This window comes from Colossoma macropomum, unplaced genomic scaffold, assembly GCF_904425465.1.
Source record: "Colossoma macropomum unplaced genomic scaffold, Colossoma_macropomum, whole genome shotgun sequence".
NCBI lineage: Eukaryota > Metazoa > Chordata > Actinopteri > Characiformes > Serrasalmidae > Colossoma > Colossoma macropomum.
This window is the reverse complement of record NW_023494805.1, coordinates 12,127,649-12,146,713: the sequence shown is the minus strand read 5'-3', so window position 1 is coordinate 12,146,713 and position 19,065 is coordinate 12,127,649. Positions and strand designations below refer to the sequence as shown.

At 37.6% G+C, this 19,065-nt stretch overlaps 3 protein-coding genes across 3 annotated transcripts; all 3 read right to left on the bottom strand.

Moving 5' to 3' along the window:
• Nucleotides 1–715: 715 nt before the first annotated feature.
• On the bottom strand, nt 716–1,823 carry LOC118826126. The gene is made up of 4 exons (XM_036597014.1): nt 1,782–1,823; nt 1,417–1,494; nt 1,176–1,323; nt 716–1,092 (listed from the first exon to the last, which is right to left on the bottom strand). Exons 1-4 carry the CDS (start codon nt 1,821–1,823, stop codon nt 716–718), a joined length of 645 nt encoding a protein of 214 aa, XP_036452907.1.
• Nucleotides 1,824–3,712: 1,889 nt separating this feature from the next.
• LOC118826125 lies at nt 3,713–6,210 on the bottom strand. Its single transcript, XM_036597013.1, has 5 exons — nt 6,117–6,210; nt 4,909–5,235; nt 4,465–4,815; nt 4,008–4,042; nt 3,713–3,841 (listed from the first exon to the last, which is right to left on the bottom strand). Exons 1-5 carry the CDS (start codon nt 6,208–6,210, stop codon nt 3,713–3,715), a joined length of 936 nt encoding a protein of 311 aa, XP_036452906.1.
• Nucleotides 6,211–12,694: 6,484 nt separating this feature from the next.
• LOC118826124 (immunoglobulin alpha-2 heavy chain-like) lies at nt 12,695–19,065 on the bottom strand. Its single transcript, XM_036597012.1, has 3 exons — nt 18,870–19,065; nt 13,138–13,488; nt 12,695–13,056 (listed from the first exon to the last, which is right to left on the bottom strand). Exons 1-3 carry the CDS (start codon nt 19,063–19,065, stop codon nt 12,695–12,697), a joined length of 909 nt encoding a protein of 302 aa, XP_036452905.1.

The following is a 19,065-nucleotide window of genomic DNA, read 5'->3' as shown; positions in this document are numbered from 1 at the left end:
ACCAAACAAGTTTCAAATTCAGCTTCGCTATTGATATATGACCTTGGAGTACACGTCAGGGTCTTTAAACTTATGTTGTCTTCTGTTGTGTCTGGAGGACATGGGTTTATTGGAGAGTCTCAGTGCTGCAAAGTTCAAATCTTCATCGCATGAATCCTGAAGAAAAGAGACTGTATTTAATAAAAAACTCCTAAGTAGTGCAACATGTTAAATGCAGGATGAAACGTCAGAGATATGTCAAATGAAATATATTAAATAAAAATAACCAAAATAACCTAATTATTTTTCAGTCTCAAATGACAAAGTGTTCATCTGACTTACATGAGTATCCGAACATGTCAACCAGGTTGAAGATCCTTTAAGAAAAACAAAGAACAAGCCCAGGAATCTATATAAAAAAGGCTTTTTATGTAGAAATATTGGAAAAAAACAACCGATATTGAAAAAACTTACCAGTCAAATGACTTTGGTTGTTACACCACATTACAACAATAAAGATAAGCAACAACAAAGAAATTATGTTGGAGTAGATCAGTATGAGAAAGCATGTACTGACAGTCAGTGAAGGGTTATTATCTGTAAAGACATATTATACATAACTATTATTATAATAAAGCTCTTACATTCCAGTCACATTTCTAATAATTCAGAGTTTATTGCTTTTGTAACCAATTTACCTTTTAACCAATTATTTACTCTACGAAAGGAAAACTCTTCATGGAAATCCATGTGAAACTTTACCTGTGATATTTAGTTCAGTTCCGTTTCCAAACAGTATCTGTCCACATGCAGCCACAGCACAGTAGTAAGTTCCAGCATCAGAGAGGCTGAGGTTTCTCTTGGGGAGTTTGTAGACACAGCTCTGTGTAGGAGAATCAGTCTCAGAGCTTTTCTTACACTCATCACTGGTGTGTGGATGAATGTAGATACTTCCTGGATGAGATTCTCCTGATCCATGTCTGAACCAGTACACACTGTGTTCTCCTGAGCAGCTCTCAGTGAGCACTGAACACTGCAGAGTCACAGAGTCTCCTGGATGAACTGCGTCTAATTCAGGCTGCTGGAGAACTTTGTGCCTTGTCAGTCGTGCACCTCAAAGAAGAAAATAAAGCATGTTTATTATGTATGTTGCATTCAATACTACTCACCATAGATGCAGAAGACTTAATTCTTACTTTCGACAATGAGAACAGTGCCTTCTCCAAAGGTGATATCATAAAAATATATAACAGCGCAGTGGTATGTTGCTGTGTCTGATGGCTCTAAATTAGAGATGGTTAAATTAAAACTGCCAGGTGCTGTTTGTGTTTTAAAGCGGCCGCTCTTCTCAAAGCCACTTCAAAATATTCCAGGTTGGTGCTGATAAGATGTAACAATTGCAACAGGTTTTTCTCCAAGCTTCTGTTTGATCCACACAATGGTAGTTATTTTATCTTTTGACCTGAAGCAAGACAGATGAATGCTGTCTCCAACTTCAGCGATCTTCAGCTGATCCTGTTAAACCTCATAACCAGAATAAGTGGCACCTGAAAAACAATCATGTCTATTTTATTATTCACATTATGTAGCATTAATCCACAAATACAATAGAAGAGTACAGAGTACAACGTATGGATAGATGTGTACTTACATATTTGGAGAAAGAGAATAAGAATGAAAATGTATCTACTCATTTTCAAAAGATGAAGTGGAACAGGATCGGCCATTTCGGCAAAAGAACTTTTAGTTTAACTGCAGTGTGGATTTTCACTCTGGTTACGGTGACTGTCTTGGCTGAATACCTTCAGATATGTCTGTAGGGAGATGCTGCTGTCTGGTAACATCTCTTCACAGGGGCAGGCTGGCTGATTGAGACTGCGTCAAAATAGGTCAGAATTGTAAAAGAGAGGAGACAGCTCTACACCGGGGTGATCTGTGATATGGTTTATGTTTTATAAAAGTAATGGGAGTAATGTTGTCAGCAGAACAGATTTTCTTTTGTTTCCTTTCTTTTTGTCTTTATTTCTAAAATTTTATGAAAAGGGGCCTCTGTGGGGCCTTTGTTCTATTTGTGGTTTGAGGTTGAAGAGACTTGACATCAGCACAAAATAGTGTCAAGAATTATTTTCTTCCATTGCAACAATTTCCGATTTGCCATTTGCTCGATTTCAATGCTGGAAGGCCTTTATTGCTTGAAAAGTTTCAAAAGAATTAAAAGATGATAGAAACCCACTCGTAAAGTGAGGATGATCATTTAAAAAGCAATAGTTTCCACAAACATCACAGTTAGTCAGTTGACATTATTTCATAGTTACTCTTTCTAGTGAGAATTAGCATACCAATTAGTCAAAATACCCTAATATAGACTGTGTCATTGATTTTAAAAGACTTTTATTTTGCATGCATATGAAGGGTCATTCAGAATAGGTTAGGTATAGTTTTTGTAAAGTAATCAAGGTTTTTTAGGGATACATATATAGGCTGAGCAGAATGTTTTGTGGCTTTAGCTGTTCCAAAGTTCCCTACGATGGACTGGCAACCTATCCCAGGTGTGTCCTGCCTTCTGCCCAGTGACCGCTGGGATGGGCTCCAGCACCCCCTGTGACCCAGAAGGATAAGCAGTTCAGAAAATGTGTGTGTGTGTGTTTCAAAATTGCTAGTAACCTAAGTCAACATTTTAGCTTATATCACTAACTACTGTAGCACGGCTAAAATGACTCTAAAGGATTGGTCAACATTTTCCCTTTTGTACTTGCTATATTGAAAAGTGAAGCTATTGAGTCACACCAATGAAGAGAGACAGAGGTGTAAATTTCAAATGCTAATGGAAACTGATAGAGGTTTTAATAATTTATAAATTATTAGTGTGGAAATACATGATATTGAACTAATTCCACTTCAATTTATATTTCACTGTAATGGTCGTGGATGGCTGTAATTAAATTATGCAAATCCCAAGAGAAGACAGGATGACTACAGTGACCTTCATCACAAAATATATTTATATAATTACATCTTTCATTTTAATTTTAATGAAAATATTCCAGTTTCTGATTTGTAACAAAAGGTTTATACATTCTGTATACATCCCTATTTTATGTGGATGTCCAAAGGTGCAGAGAAACTATTCTGATGTGCTGTAACATTATGTCAGATAAGGAGACAGATGACTTACTGACAGGTACGAATTCCCATAGAAGAAACACATCTGTGACACCTGCTCTATATCCTGAGAATGTTCACAAGGTGGCAGGAAATGCTAACTACTGTGCATCCAGGTCAGAGACTTGGAGCATCAAAGTCAAAGGGTTTTGTTCCTGGAAGCCTCCATGTCACTTCTTGAAGCAGTTTGCCCCAGGAAATCAAAGCACTTTTGTAACCCAACTCTGCACTCTTACACCTCAACAGATGCTGTTTCAGGGGCTCTGTCCCACTTCTGACAACAGAGTGGCATGTTGTGGGTTTACAAACATGAATACAAAAAAAATAACATAAAAAGGCGCCAGCAGTTTGCGAGTGGCTGAGGTCACAGTGTTCTCAGAGCTTAGAAATCAGTGTCATTTGATCCCCTCTAACACATATAAAGAAAACTTAAAGAAATGCTTTATTAATACTTTATTAATGAATATTCTTTACACTATATGCACATATTTTAAAAATACACTGATGTAAGTGATGATGTTTTGCTTAATTCAAAAGAAAAGCCAAAGAAGAGAATTCAAATTCAGCTTCGCTATTGATATATGACCTTGGAGTACACGTCAGGGTCTTTAAACTTATGTTGTCTTCTATTGTGTCTGGAGGACATGGGTTTATTGGAGAGTCTCAGTGCTGCGAAGTTCAAATCTTCATCACATGAATCCTGCAGAAAAGAGACTGTATTTAATAAAAAACTCTAACTCAGTAATGCAACATATTAAATGCTGGATGAAATGTGAGAGATATGTCAAACTAAATATGTCAAATGAAAAATAACTGAATCCTAATAATTTTTCAGTCTCAAATGACAAAGTGTTCATCTGACTTACATGAGTGTCCAAACATGTTTCACAAGTTGGAGATCCTTTAAGAAAAACAAAGAACAAGCCCAGGAATCCATATAAAAATAAGCTTTTAATGTAGAAATATTGAAAAAAAACAACTGATATTGAAGAACTCACCCGCTGAATGACTTTTTTCGTTTTTACACCACATAACGACAACGAAGATAATCACCAATAATGAAATTATGTTGGAGTAGATCAGAATGAGAAAGCATGTACTGACCGTCAGTGAAGGGTTATTATCTGTAATGACATATTATACATAACTATTGTTATAACAAAGCTCTCACATTCTAGTTGCATCGCTAATAATTCATAGTTTATTATTTTTGTAATTTCTTGCAAACCAGAAGTGAAAATATAAGCATTTGATAAATTTAAACAATTATTTACAAAAGGAAAATCCTTCACTAAAATCCATGTGAAACTTGTGAAACTTTACCTGTGATATTTAGTTTAGCTCCGTTTCCAAACAGTATCTGTCCACATGCAGCCACAGCACAGTAGTAAGTTCCAGCATCAGAGAGGCTGAGGTTTCTCTTGGGGAGTTTGTAGACACAGCTCTGTGTAGGAGAATCAGTCTCAGAGCTTTTCTTACACTCATCACTCCTGTTTCCATGAGTGTAAATGATTCCTGGATGAGATTCTTCTGATCCATGTCTGAACCAGTACACACTGTGTTCTTCTGAGCAGCTCTCAGTGAACACTGTACACTGCAGAGTCACAGAGTCTCCTGGATGATCTGCCTCTAACACAGACTGCTGGAGAACTTTGTGCTTTGTCAGCGGTGCACCTCAAAGAACAGAACAGAACATGTTTAGTATCTATTATATGCAACCTCCCCACTATAAATACAGAAAATCAATATTTTCTGTATTCCTCTTACCTTTGACAACAAGAAAGGTGCCTTCTCCAAAAGTGATATCATAGAAAAATATAATAGCGCAGTAGTACGTTGCTGTGTCTGATGGCTCTAAATTGGAGATGGTCAGATTAAAGCTTTCAGCTGCTGTTTGAGTTTTAAAGCGGCCGCTCTCCTCAAAGCCATTTCTAAATATTCCAGGTTGGTGCTGATATGATGTAGCGATTACAACAGGTTTTTCTCCACGGTTTTGTTTGATCCACACAATGGTAGTTTTTGTATCTCTAGAACTGAAGCAGGACAGGTGAACGCTGTCTCCAACTTCAGCGATCTTCAGCTGATCCTGATGATCTACATGAACAGCACCTGAAAAAAACAGGTCTACATAAATATATATTTGAATTCATTAATCAAATTTGACCAAGCTTTGTTCAAATTCATACTTACATGCTTGAGAGAAGAGAATGAGAACCAAAATGTATCTGCTCATTTTTGACAGATGAAGCTGGTGCAGCAGGATGACCTATTTAGCAAAAAGAAAGAAACTGTTATGCAATAACAAAGGCAGTGGTTTACACACTAGTTACAGTAAGTGAACATGTGTGAACCATTATGTGAACCAGTATTTAATTCAATCCAGGTAGGGTGTGGCTGCTGTCAGGTAACATCACTGTGCAGCAGACTGTCGCTTAATCAGAGTTTCTAATACCTGCTCTTGGCGTCCCAAAGCACTGCACAGGTTCATTTTGTTCTTGACTCATAAGCTGGATCAGAAATGTTGAGGCAAGTAATATCTGATCAGTCAAGGATCTGATCAGTCAAGGATCAGTCAAAGACTAGTGTCATCATATCAGGATCAATAAACACTCCTCTAGACCTTATCTGATCAGTCAAGGATCAGTCAAAGCCCAGTGTCATCATATAAGGATCTATAAATACTGCTCTAGACCTTATCTGATCAGTAAAAGATCAGTCAAAGCCCAGTGTCATCATATAAGGATCTATAAATACTGCTCTCGACCTTTTTTGTTTAGTCAAAGATGTTTTTGTGATGAAATTGTATTGTTACTCACTTGGCTATATTTCCAAAGGCTCCCGTCTTACTGGTCTTGGACTTGGCTCAAGTCACTCGAACGAACATGCACACAACATCTCAAGGATCAGCCCTTCACATACATGTGCAGAGGGAGGGTTTACACCCCCTCATTAACATCTAATTATGCAACTCTTACCAGAGACTATTAGAGGCTTTCTGCTAAGAGGGGGTGAGGGTTCATTTGGGGGGAGCAGGCGGATTGTCGGGGTGGGGAGGGGGGTACTGAGCATGGGACATTATCAGGTTACTGAAAAAACGGCATTTATTGTTTTGCAATAGTACGAGCACTGTAGTTTTTATTCTAGCTTTGGCTTGAATTCACTTCTCATTATCTTGTGGAAACTTCAGAACAGATTAGAGTTTCAACTGTTTCTTCTTTGATTAAGGTTTTGAGTTGGTTAGTCTGCTAGCACCTGTCATGTTCGTAGTTAGCATGAGAACGCTGACGTCTTCAGTAGTTACGGAAGAGAGATTCCTTGTGGAAACAGTGACAAGTTTGCTCAGTCAGCAGTGACTGGTTCTCAGCTGACCTTAGAACAGCTGTGGTTTGGACATAGACTTAACTACTTACCATGTCTGTACAAAAAGCTACGCTAAGGTTACTCAGAGGGACTTTGACTTCTTTTAATGCTTAGGCATGCAGCACCAATACGTATAGGCTAAAAAAAACAATGTAGCTATGACATGAATGTGAAAGTTGATGAGGACAGCAGATTATTTGACGTGCAGTGTGAGGAGGGAAGTAATGTCCAATTAAGTGCCCAGGCAAGCTCAGATTGAGTAGTCAGATGACCAGATAGATTTCTGACATGTCAGAAATGATGGTCATTACATTTTGATTTCATTCAACTTCGAATAATACATTAACAGAATGTAAAACACATATTATTGTTCTGTTAACTTACCTTAAGAAGTTCAATGGACTCTATAGAATTTTATAGACTTTATAGAAACCAGGTTACTTACTTTTTCAAATAAAAATGTTGAATCATTTTTTACAGTGTACCACAACAGCAGGTGGCCACAATAAACAATAGTGCAAAAGCAATGTGTTATGTGGATGGAAGACCTGGAAGCCAGCCTAGTAGAGCTTTGGTGACATTGATTGTGCTTGAACATCTTTCTTAAACCTGGCTTGCTAGGAGATTTATTGATACCATCAACATGTTTTTCCAAAACACATAGCTGTGTGAGTGTGTGTGTGTGTGTGTGTGCGTGTGCATGTGTGTGTGGTGTGTGTGTGTGTGTGAGAGTGTGTTTGAGAGTGTGTTTGAGAGAGACAGTTGGCCTGGACATGAATTCTACAGGTTATGTTGTGTGGGTGTGTATATAGGGCAACAGTCCTAAATGTAAACTACATTTATGTTACTTTCCCATATGTTCATATGTGGCCAAAGCCCTAATGTTTTTTTCATGTTTTTATTACCAGCCAGTGAAGTGAAAAAGCAGAATGGCTTCTCATAGAATGGAAAAGGAATGGAAAGCTTCTCAAGTCTAAACCTAGTGACAGTGGTCACAAACCTCCAACATCAAGGCAGCAATGGATTCTCAAACATCTAGACTTTCTGAAGCCATGTGACACAGAGAACCACAGCAGCAACTTTGAAAGTAAGTGATATGAAACTTCCTGTAAATTGAACACATATCTGTATAGATATTGTTGTAGATGTAAATAAATTAGTCAGCACTTTGAATATCTTATTGATGTTGCTTGACATTGGAGAGTATGAGGACCCTGAAGATAATGAGGAAGAGCAGGATGAGGAAGCAGATGTGTCTGTTGACTAGGATGCCTGAGTTCTCCTGAGATGGCAAAAGAACTTGAAAGATGTATCTTTAGAAACAGATTCAGTCTACTCTTCCATCTGCTGATAAGAGTGAGGATGTATTTGGACAGCAAGTAGCAAATAAGCTAAAATAAATCAACTGCTCAACTAAGAGTTCAGAGAAACATTATGAACCTGCTTTATGATGCCCAAGAGGAAGAGTATTCAGGAGGACACGCCTACTACAGTCTGTTCCTATCAGGAGGGGCACCATTTTCAGCACTCCTTTGCAGCTCAGCCAGTTTGTGACCACTGCACACCCATGCCTATCTCAGTGCCACATTCACTATAGCAGAGCCTTCAGTGCCACATTCACCTAGCAGAGCCTTTTTTCCCATTCCCACAGCCACCAGACCCATACTCAGGAATTACAGCACTTTCAGTTACTCAGGAATTACAGCACTTTCAGTTACTCAGGAATTACTGCACTTTCAGTTACTCAGGAATTACTGCACTTTCAGTTACTCAGGAATTACTCCACTTTCAGTTACTCAGGAATTACTCCACTTTCAGTTACTCAGGAATTACTGCACTTTCAGTTACTCAGGAATTACTCCACTTTCAGTTACTCAGGAATTACTGCACTTTCAGTTACTCAGGAATTACTCCACTTTCAGTTACTCAGGAATTACAGCACTTTCAGTTACTTAGAAATTACTGCACTTTCAGTTACTTGGGAATTATTGCACGTTCAGTTACTCGGGAGTTACTGCACTTTCAGTTACTCAGGAATTAAAGCACTTTCAGTTACTTAGGAATTACTGCACTTTCCTTTACTCGGGAATTACTGCACTTTAAGTAACTCAGAAACTACTGTGCTTACAGTTACTCAGGAATTATTGCTCTTTCAGTTACTCAGGAATTACAGCACTTTTGGTCACACAGGAATTATTGTACTTTCAGTTACTCAGGAACTATTGCATTATTTGTTACTCTGGAATCGTATCTCTTTCAGTTACTCAGGAATTATGACACTTTTAAGTTACTCAGGAATTACAGCGCTTTCAGTTACACAGGAATTATTGTACTTTAAGTTACTCTGGAATTACAGCACTTTCAGTTTGGCAAATACCAGGAGAACATTACGTGCCTGACTGCATTGTACCAACTATAAAGTTTGGTGGAGGAGGGATAATGCTGTAGAGTTATTTCAGGGGTTGGCCTAGACCCCTTAATTCCAGGAAAAGGAAATCTTAATGCTTCAGCATTCCAAGACATTTTGGACTATTATATTCCTCCCTACTTTGTGGGAACAGTGACTGTGCCCCGGTGCACAAAGCAAGGCCAATAAAGGCATGACTGGGTGAGTTTGAACTTGTCTGGCACACACAAAGCCCTAACCCCATCAAACACTTTTGGGATGAACTGGAACAGAGAGTGTGAGCCAGGCCTTCTCCTCCAGCATCAGTGTCTGACCTCACTAATGTTCTTCTGGATGAACAGACACACTCCAAAATCTTATAGAAAGCTTCCCAGATGAGTGGAAGTTGTTTTAGCTGCAAAGGGGGGGGGGCATTCGTGTGGGCAATTACAGTGATATTTATTCCCTTATATTCCCATTCCCATATTTGCATATAAATGAAATGTACTTGTAAATAATGCTGCTGGTGTCTTTTGCCATGTTCCTTCAATTACCATTTTGTATACAGAGTTAATTCCAGGATAAGAATGAACAACACTGAAGCACTAGCACAAGTTCTGTTTAAGTGACCTGTGATCTATGCCCACACCAACAAAATGAAAATGAAGATGTTTACATTGTTTACATGGAACTAAGTATTTTTACCTACAGGTAATCCTCTTTTAGTGCAGAATGTAGGGCAGCACAGGGATCCATGTCAATTCTGCTCAATGTACTGCTTCTAATACTATACTGGAAACTTAAGTGAGTTGAACATCTCACTTTTCAAACTTTTAAATTAATAAACATTTATAAATCCATGTTAGTTCAGGCAAATGCTAACCTCTATGATATGAGAATAGTCTACTGCAAGCTTACTTTAAATTAATTTGGACAGTTACATATGAATAACAGTCTACTGACAACAAGGCAACATGTCAACTGCCTAAAGTTGGTTGGTTTTGGCAAAACTATACATAACATGATTGACTGTTAGGTGCATATTAACCTGTAGCCAAGAACCATAATGTGACAGAATCTGATAGCCTTTCTTTTGGAGTGGTGGACTTTCTGAGATGGGCTGCTGCTTCTGGATATAATTAGTGACTTTTTCTAGGAGGTAGTTGAAATCCTAAACTGACGTGCAGCAGGGTGAGAAAGTCCTTCATATCATTTATCTGCATATAATAATAATAATAATAATTATAACACCATCATAAAAAATAATGATTTCAGTATGTAGATTACATGATATTGCTGAGGTGGTCTATTTGACCTTGAGAAGAACAAAGATTGTTTGGCCATTTACTACAGTCATAATTCAATTGTGGCACCCTGCTACTGGCCCACACGAGGCGTGGCCATGCAGATTGGCCATGCTCAGAGCCTCGTAGGAGCACCGCATTTGCAGTAGAGACTTTAGCATGTGAATACATTGATACTGTTAGCTTAAGAATGTGTAAGTGTTGTTCATATCATTCTGTGCTGGTCTGTGGGGTAGTTGGTGCAAAGTTTTGCAACTAACGTCAAGGAGAAATGTATGACTAGAAGTGACCTGCCTGCTGTCATCATCATTTCAGTAGCAGTGAGACGAGATGTTTCCCATGTCTCCTTCTTTGGCAAGATGTTTGACGTATTCAACAGGAACTAACAACAAACTAAGCTGCTGACGCTGAGCTACATAGCAAACAAATGTTCGTTACAACTAAAGTTTTGGGGAACGTTCGCTCATCTAATAATGGTTCCTCTGCAAAACGTACCAAAGTATTTAAACAACAAGGTTTTTGAGAAACACACTACTGTTTAGGCTACAAGCTCCATACTTGGGTTACATTAGTGATAAGATAAGAACTCAAAAGTTGTTTTGTGTCACCTGTTTATAACATACTGCAACAAGCATAAGATAACTCACTGTTATCTAGCATATTGGTGGCAAGGTATAATCTAAGATAATTAAAAATCAGCAAGTAGATTAGGCTTTATTATGTCTGGTTAACTGTAGATAGAGAAACTTTTATAATGTTTGCTTGTTCAGTAATCAGTAAAGACCGATCAATATACTAGAGAGACATAGAGAGGGCAACTTGAGTCAAATCAGTTTATGGAACAGTAATAGCAAACGGAGCAAATAGGAGAGATAGGAAAGGAACAAATCAAATGGAAAGGTACATAGCAATTATGGATGTAGGTCCCTTTCCAGCAAAATGAACCTCATTATTATTTTGAAAGTTACAGCCTCACTTCCAAGAATAACACCTGATGTGTTATTTGTATGTTTTTGCCTGTAATGCATGAAGGACTAACAGAAACTACTATTGCTGTACAATGTCAATATTGCGTACACATAATTAACCTCACTAAACAACAAACACAAATCCAACATTCAAGTAGAAGTACAAGCACTTCAGTTTTTTTTTAAAATAGTATAAGTATAGTTTACATTGTTAAGTACACACTCCTACATACATGTAGGAGTGTGTACTTAATGTAAACTATACTTATACTATTTTTTAAAAAAAAACTGAAGTGCTTGTACTTCTACTTGAATGTTGGATTTGTGTATTTCTCCCGTCAGAGTGTCAAGCAGAGAGACCAATTCAAAACATGCACAAGCAGCCTGAAACTGGCTAAGATCACAGTCTTCTCAAAGCTCAGTGGTCCTTTCAGTGTCTCTGAATGTAGCACCATATGATCCATCTTACAGATATACAAAGAATGGACACAGAAATATGTCTACAAGTATAGTATTTTATTAATAATTATTCTTTAAAATCTATCCAAATAAAAAATAAACAATAACATTTCAAGACAAAAGGACCAATAGAAATGCTTCAAAATGACTCACAATCAAATATTTTTTACCGTAACTTCCATTGAAAGATCGGTACATTTTTTTCTTCTCCCATAAAGCCATAGAAGGTTTTTTACGACAGAAAAAAATGACTGTTTAACTGGACAAAAAACTGTACAATAAAAAGGAAAAAATGTTAAGCTTTAGTCAACAAACATTAGAACACATTCAAGCTCTGTAAGCTTTAAATTCAGCTTTGCTGATATATGACCTTGGAAAACACTTCAGTGTCTTTAAACAAATGTTGTCTTCTATGGCCTCTGGAAGTTGGTGGTTTATTGGTAAAACTTGATGCCACAGGGCTCGAAGCTTCATAACATGCCGCCTATGAAAAAATTGTTATTAATAAGGCTCCCTGGCTAAGTAACCAAGCATGTTCAATAAAACAAAATGAAATTCTGACAGATAATCCACAGTGTCAAATGAAAAATAACTTTTGATCAAGCCTGTCACTAAAGGTATTTCACTATTGTAAATTGTTATTTTTCGGTCTCAAATACCGAAGGTTTAGAATGACAAAATCAATTTCTGACTCACATGAGTATCCAAAGATGTCTCACAGGTTGAACATCCTTTAAGAAAAAGAAAGAACAAGCCCAGGAATTCATAAATATGATCTATGAAAATGAGCTTTTTGCAGGAAAGAACAACCAATATTGAAAGAACTCACCCGCCGAGTGACTTTGGTTTTTACACCACATAATGACAACGAAGACAATCACCAATAATGAAATGATGTTGGAGTAGATCAGAATAAGAAAGCATGTACTGACTGTTCCAGTTGCATCTGTAAAAATTCACATTTTGTAGTTTATTGTAAAGCAGTAATGAAGATTGTCCTTGATAATAATTAGAAAATAGAGATTTTCCCAACTATGTCTTATATGAACAAAAATGAACCAATAGCAAAATAAATTTTAGACTTTGCCTGTGATATGTAGATCAGTTCCATTCCCAAACAGTATCTGTCCACATGCAGCCACAGCACAGTAGTAAGTTCCAGCATCAGAGAGGCTGAGGTTTCTCTTGGGGAGTTTGTAGACACAGCTCTGTGTAGGAGAATCAGTCTCAGAGCTTTTCTTACACTCATCACTCCTGTTTCCATGAGTGTAAATGATTCCTGGATGAGATTCTCCTGATCCATGTCTGAACCAGTACACACTGTGTTCTCCTGAGCAGCTCTCAGTGAGCACTGTACACTGCAGAGTCACAGAGTCTCCTGGATGAACTGCCTCTAACACAGACTGCTGGTGAACTTTGTGCTTTGTCAGTGGTGCACCTCAAAGAAGAGAATAGAACATATTTAATGTATATTACACTCAATACTGCCCACCATAGATACAAACGGCTTTATTCTTACCTTTTACAACTAGAACAGTGCCTTCTCCAAAGGTGATATCATATATAAAGATGACAGCGCAGTAGTACATTGCCGTGTCTGATGGCTCTAAATTGGAGATGGTCAAATTAAAACTGCCAGGTGCTGCTTGAGTTTTAAAGCGGCCGCTCTTCTCAAAGCCATTATAAAATGTTCCAGCTTGCTGCTGATATGATGTAGCGATTTCAACAGGTTTTTCTCCAGGGTTTTGTTTGATCCACACAATGGTAGTTTTTATATCTCTTGTACTGAAGCAAGACAGATTAACACTGTCTCCAACTTCAGCGACCTTCAGCTGATCCTGTTCAACTACATAACCAGAATAAGTGGAACCTGAAAAACAGTCTAATCTTTATTTTTATACATTCTGTACACACTGATTGAGTGAAAACATGGATTTTAATTGTCATCATAAAAATTGTATGTCTATATATCATCACTGTTGGAGCAAAGGAAGAAAACCTTGTATCTCCAAAGTCTTAGGAGAAGAAAAGAACATTATTAACATTATATATCTCTATACGTATATACATAGATATGCTGTCAGAACAAAACCCTGTATCTCCAGAATGGTAACTTTACAGGAGAAAGAAAAAACATACTTTACTTTTAATGTAAGTCAATGGTACCAGACTTTTTTTGAAGTAATTTTGGGCCGTTTCTTTTGGTCCATTGATCATGAAATTTATACACAATGTAAAGGGCAACAGGCAGTTTCAAATTATGCCAAGAAGTGAAAAATGACAAGACTGGAGATACAAGGTATATCTATCTATCTATCTATCTATCTATATATATATATATATATATATATATATATATATATATAGATAGATAGATAGATAGATAGATGGATAGATAGATAAAAAGATAGCTAGATATGTGTACTTACACATTTGTGTGAAGAGAAGAATAGCAGAGAGTAGCAGAACCAAAATATATATATTCATTTTCAAAGGATGATGTTTAACAGGTTGACCTATTTGAGGAAAAGAAACATCATAATGTCATAATACAGCAGTGATGATGATATATAGAGAATGTTTAGCCAACATTCCTTTACTGTAACTACACTCTTAAACATGCTTCTTAAGGGATAAGTAAAGGGGTTCTATTCTATTGTTCTATATAGAAGAATTTCATGCTTAAATGGTTCTTTGCATGGTGAAATGATTCTTCAGATCAATAGAGAATATGTCCATGTATTGTTACAAGCTTGACATCGTAACAATAGAAGAAACCTTTTTTGCACTACACAGAAACATTTTCAAAATATATTTTATACAGAACCACATAGAACACATTCTCCATCAATCTGGAGAACCTTTGCACTATGCAAAGAACCTTTTAAGCACTAGATGGTTCTATATAGCACCCATAGTTCTAAACAGAACCATTTCCTTAATTAAAGAATTCTTGAAGAATCATTTTTTTAAGAGTGCAATTACAGTAAAGGAATTTTGGCTAAACATTCTCCACTGAGAGTTCAGGGAGAGGTAACTATCTGAACCCAGCCTCGGGTGCTTTTCCCACACATATTTAGAGCCTATGATTTTTAAATGTTAAGCAGGCCAAAACCCTTACAATTTTGTCAGCTGCCATCCGAATGGCTGTCCATACAGCCTTGTGAATGCACCAAAAATGCACCAGATCCTCCTACAATCAGTCAGGCAACATCAATTCCTGGAAGCCGACTGTCATCCCAGAACTGTGTTTCATGATCCACAGCACTGCACAGTTTTGTTTTTTTCCATGATTCAGCACCCCCAATCCAGCCCATCAAGTGATTATGAAGCCTTCCCTGACCTGGATCAGGAGTGTTGAGGCAGGGAGTAGCTAAAATCGCTTTAGATCTTATCTGATCATTGATACTGGGCTGTAACGCATCTTTTCTTGAGTAGCCTGCTACATTTTTGCAAAGAAATGTTAACGTTACTCACTCAGCTGTGTTTCCAAGAGTCTTGAGCTCCTCGTCTTAGGCACGTCCCCTGTCTAGTAAATCACCAGATGGAGAATGCAAGCTCTTTCAGCCTTTTATATACATGTACATAGGGATGGTTAAGACCCCTCCGTACCATCTTGTTACGCAACTCTTACCAGAATGGGGGCAATTTGGGGCTTTCCACGAATAAGCTAAAAACGCAAATTTTTTCTTTTTTTTTAGAACCACAGCCCTACATTTTATTATAGCTTTGGTTTGAGTCAATTTCCCATGCTCTTTTGCACAGTTTAGAAAAGTTTGGAGCCTCAACTGTCTTTTCTTTGATAAACGTGTCAAGCTGTCAGAGCTTCATTTGTACTGCTGCTCTCTCGCTGTTTATGGATCCTTGCCTGTAATTTGGATCAAGATAATTCTTTCGTCATGCTTTCTTCATGTGCGAGAACTTCTGCATTGGCAAATAACTGCACTTCTTGATCTGGATTCTTATCAACATGCATAAATATCTCATTGGCCATTGAAATAAGTAATGGATTACTGGCTTCATGGCTTTTCACACAATCTGTATTTATGGGGAATGCGGAACTTCACACAGTCAACTATAATCTCTTTAAAACTGATCCATGAATTAATGTATTTTCTTGCTCTGAGTGGATTCCTCTAATGACAGACCCCTCTTTTACATCCCTAAACCAACTTACACTCGGTCAGCAGTCAGACTTTGAGGTAAAATCTTACCTGCAACAAAAAACAGCAGTGTGTGCTGTTCCGTTGTCTTTATTATTTGATTTTTATTGATTAAGGTTTGGTTTGCTGTGATTACCCATATATGTTTGAAGACATTGTTTGGAATTTCTGTAACATTTATGCTCTTAGCAAACTCGATCTGTTTTGTGAAATGGTCTATGGGTCACTGACTCTGGATTTGTGCTTACAGGTCAGAGTGTCCTTTTGTGGTATCATAGGGACATACACAACTAGGCAAGATTGCATCTGTTTTAATATAACTTAGAAATAAGGAGTGTTTCCCATATTCTGGGTGGAGGATGGCCTAAATGTCATTTAGGCAAAGGTTTAGACAAGATTTAGCTTAGCCTGTTTTTGGCCCAACAAAACGTTTCTGCAAGCCAGCCAGGAATGCACACCTGCCTAATTACAGTCACATTTATGATTAACACATGGTCAGCAAGAGCAGCAAGCCAGCAGGAAGTCAAAAGCTCAAACTGACCAACTTGTCATGTCATCACAAATTCAATATAAGTGCACATTGTTTCTTTTGGATATGAATAATGAAAAAGCTGTAATTTGACTGTAATTAAAGCTGTAATTTCCAATAATACTAGAGATTTAATAAACTAAACTAACAGTTAGTTAATCAAGTTTAATTATTTAATTATCCATAACATGCAAAAATGAAAGACCATGTTTCTGTACTTGTATGCCTTGTCTTGCTGAAACCATGTAATTTGAGCGTGTGTAGGGTGATATGCGTCATCTGTGGCTTCCCTGTGCTGTGATTGTGCTGATGTGCAATTTTATTTTCTGGAGAGGGGCATTAGTGACACTTCTGCGTGTGGTGAAGTTTTCTCTGCAAAGATACATAGCAAAACAGGTTAAAGAACCATTCTCTGTGAATGTGAAGAACCTTTTGAAAATTTAAATAAAACATACAGGTTCTTGGAAGGACCGCAAGATGTAGTTACTTCATGGAAATGATAAAAGGTTCTTTACACTCACACATTTGCAAACATTGGGCCTCAATCATCATTATCATCCTACATTTCTTATATTTGATTTTGAGAAATTTCCTAAGAAAAAGTCGACATCAGATTCATGACGTGTTCTGAAACCACAGAATTGTTCACAGAATTGTTCTTATAATGATTGTTCCCATAAATTGAACTCATAGGTGTACACCCACCAATCCCCTTAAAAGGGCACGGAACTGCAAGAAACAAAAACTGCAAGCCAAAGTTGAGAGAGAAGTGAAGAATGCCAAAATGAAAATCTAAAGAAAGTGGAGTACTGGGGCCCTTATTACAGAAAATTCTTAACTTTTTGTCTTAACTTAAGGTCAAGATCAGATTTTTCACAAATTAGTATTACAGAAGCAAATCTTATCTTAATTTAAGAATCTTATCTTATCTTACCGCATCTTTTCTTATCTCAAGTTAGGAAATGTTAACTTGCTCGACTGAAGTCGACAATCAACTGTCGTGTCTGTTACCTTACAACTGACCATACACACACAGCTGAAACGTAAACATGTAATCAAGTTAGCTAGTCAGACAGCTAATATTAGCTACCATTACTGGTGTAAAGAAAGTCAAATAAAACTAAAGCACGATAAACTTGAAGGTATGAACATTGAGTTTTTCAGAGCGTCTCCATTTTCAGTTTCCCATACACTTTAACCGAGCACACTAACGTTATTCCTCTCAATGAACACACACATTCGGCTGTCTCCTCTTTATTCACCACCATCACTGTAATATTTTATCTGACGAGTTTTCATCAACATGAACACCTGAAGGTAATAAGAGGGGACGGTGGAGATCGTGTCTGCAGTGTCTGGGACTTTTAAACACTGTTAGAAAAAAACTCACAAGTCAAAGCACCGTTTTCAATGTAGATAAGTGTAACGTCATTATACTGGTTATAGTGAACTATGCTGCCGGTCACTGCATAAAACAATGGAAACAGACGGTTAAAACAGAAGTTGAGACAGCTCTGGGGTTGTCTTATAGTTAAGAAAATATTCAGGATATTTTGGCAACGTAGGATGTTTCTTATCTGGAAATAAGATAAGATTATAGACTTAAGAACTGTTGTTCTGTAATAGCTTCTGTCCTAACTTCAGTCTTAACTGAAGTTGCCATGACAACAAAGCAGATATGATCTCAGACTGAGCCCCTGGGCTCTAAACATAGGAACAGCTTCAGTAGTTCTGAAGTGGAGGTACTGCTGCAGGAAGTCAACAGCAAACAAGATATAATACTTAGTAGTGTCAGTATTGGATATAAAATAACACATGAAAAGGTGTGTGGGATGCAATAAGTCATTCAGTGAACACTGAAAAGGGCACAGAACTGATGAGGTAAAAAAGAAATGGTTTGATCTCAAATCATGAGGCCGCTGACCACTGGAGGGTTAAAGACGACTTGCCCGGAGTTGTCTGAGCTAGACCAGCGCATCAGGGCCAATATTGGAGAGACAGCACTGTCGGGTGTAGCATCAGCTGAGCATTTGGACACAGACCTGGGCCCCCTGTCAGTGGTTTCATGTCCTTTTTCCTTTCTCAGAATCAAAAGGTTAGCTGTTTTTTCTGAATTAATACAATATGACAGTATGTTCTAAAAACCGTAGCTGTAAAAACCACGGGACATATACACTCAACATGTAAACAGCAGTGTAAAACCTAATGATGGATGATTCTTTTTGTGAATGTGTTTTCTTCTTCAACATGTCCATGTGTTTAAATAGTGTTACCAAAGTAAAAAAATAAACATTTGCTTTTGCAGTACAGATCAAACATTTCATAGTTGAAACCCCCAAAAGGAAAAGGGCACTACAATGTTTTTTTTTTTGTTTTTTTTTTTCATATTTACAGATGATTTTCTGCTGAGGCAGCAACCCTCTGTGGCGGAAACTGGCACCTCACAGGGAGTAACTTCCTGCAGCAATACCACCATTCAACTGATCTGCGATGTGGTCGTGGACAACCAAGAGAGATTTGCCCAAACATTTATTCTGATAGCCTCAAGATGAGTTGTACATCTATAGAGTGGTATTGTTTGTGATGGAGATGGATCTGGAGAGGGTGCTTTAATGTGCACGTGAGTGCAGACTATTACACCGATGGTGTTCAGTAGATCAGCAATAGAATGGAATACTCTCTTGATCGGGAACTGTGCTTTTGCTGTGTTGGGGAATTTTATGTATTGCGTGGCCAGCTGATTTGTTCCATCCAT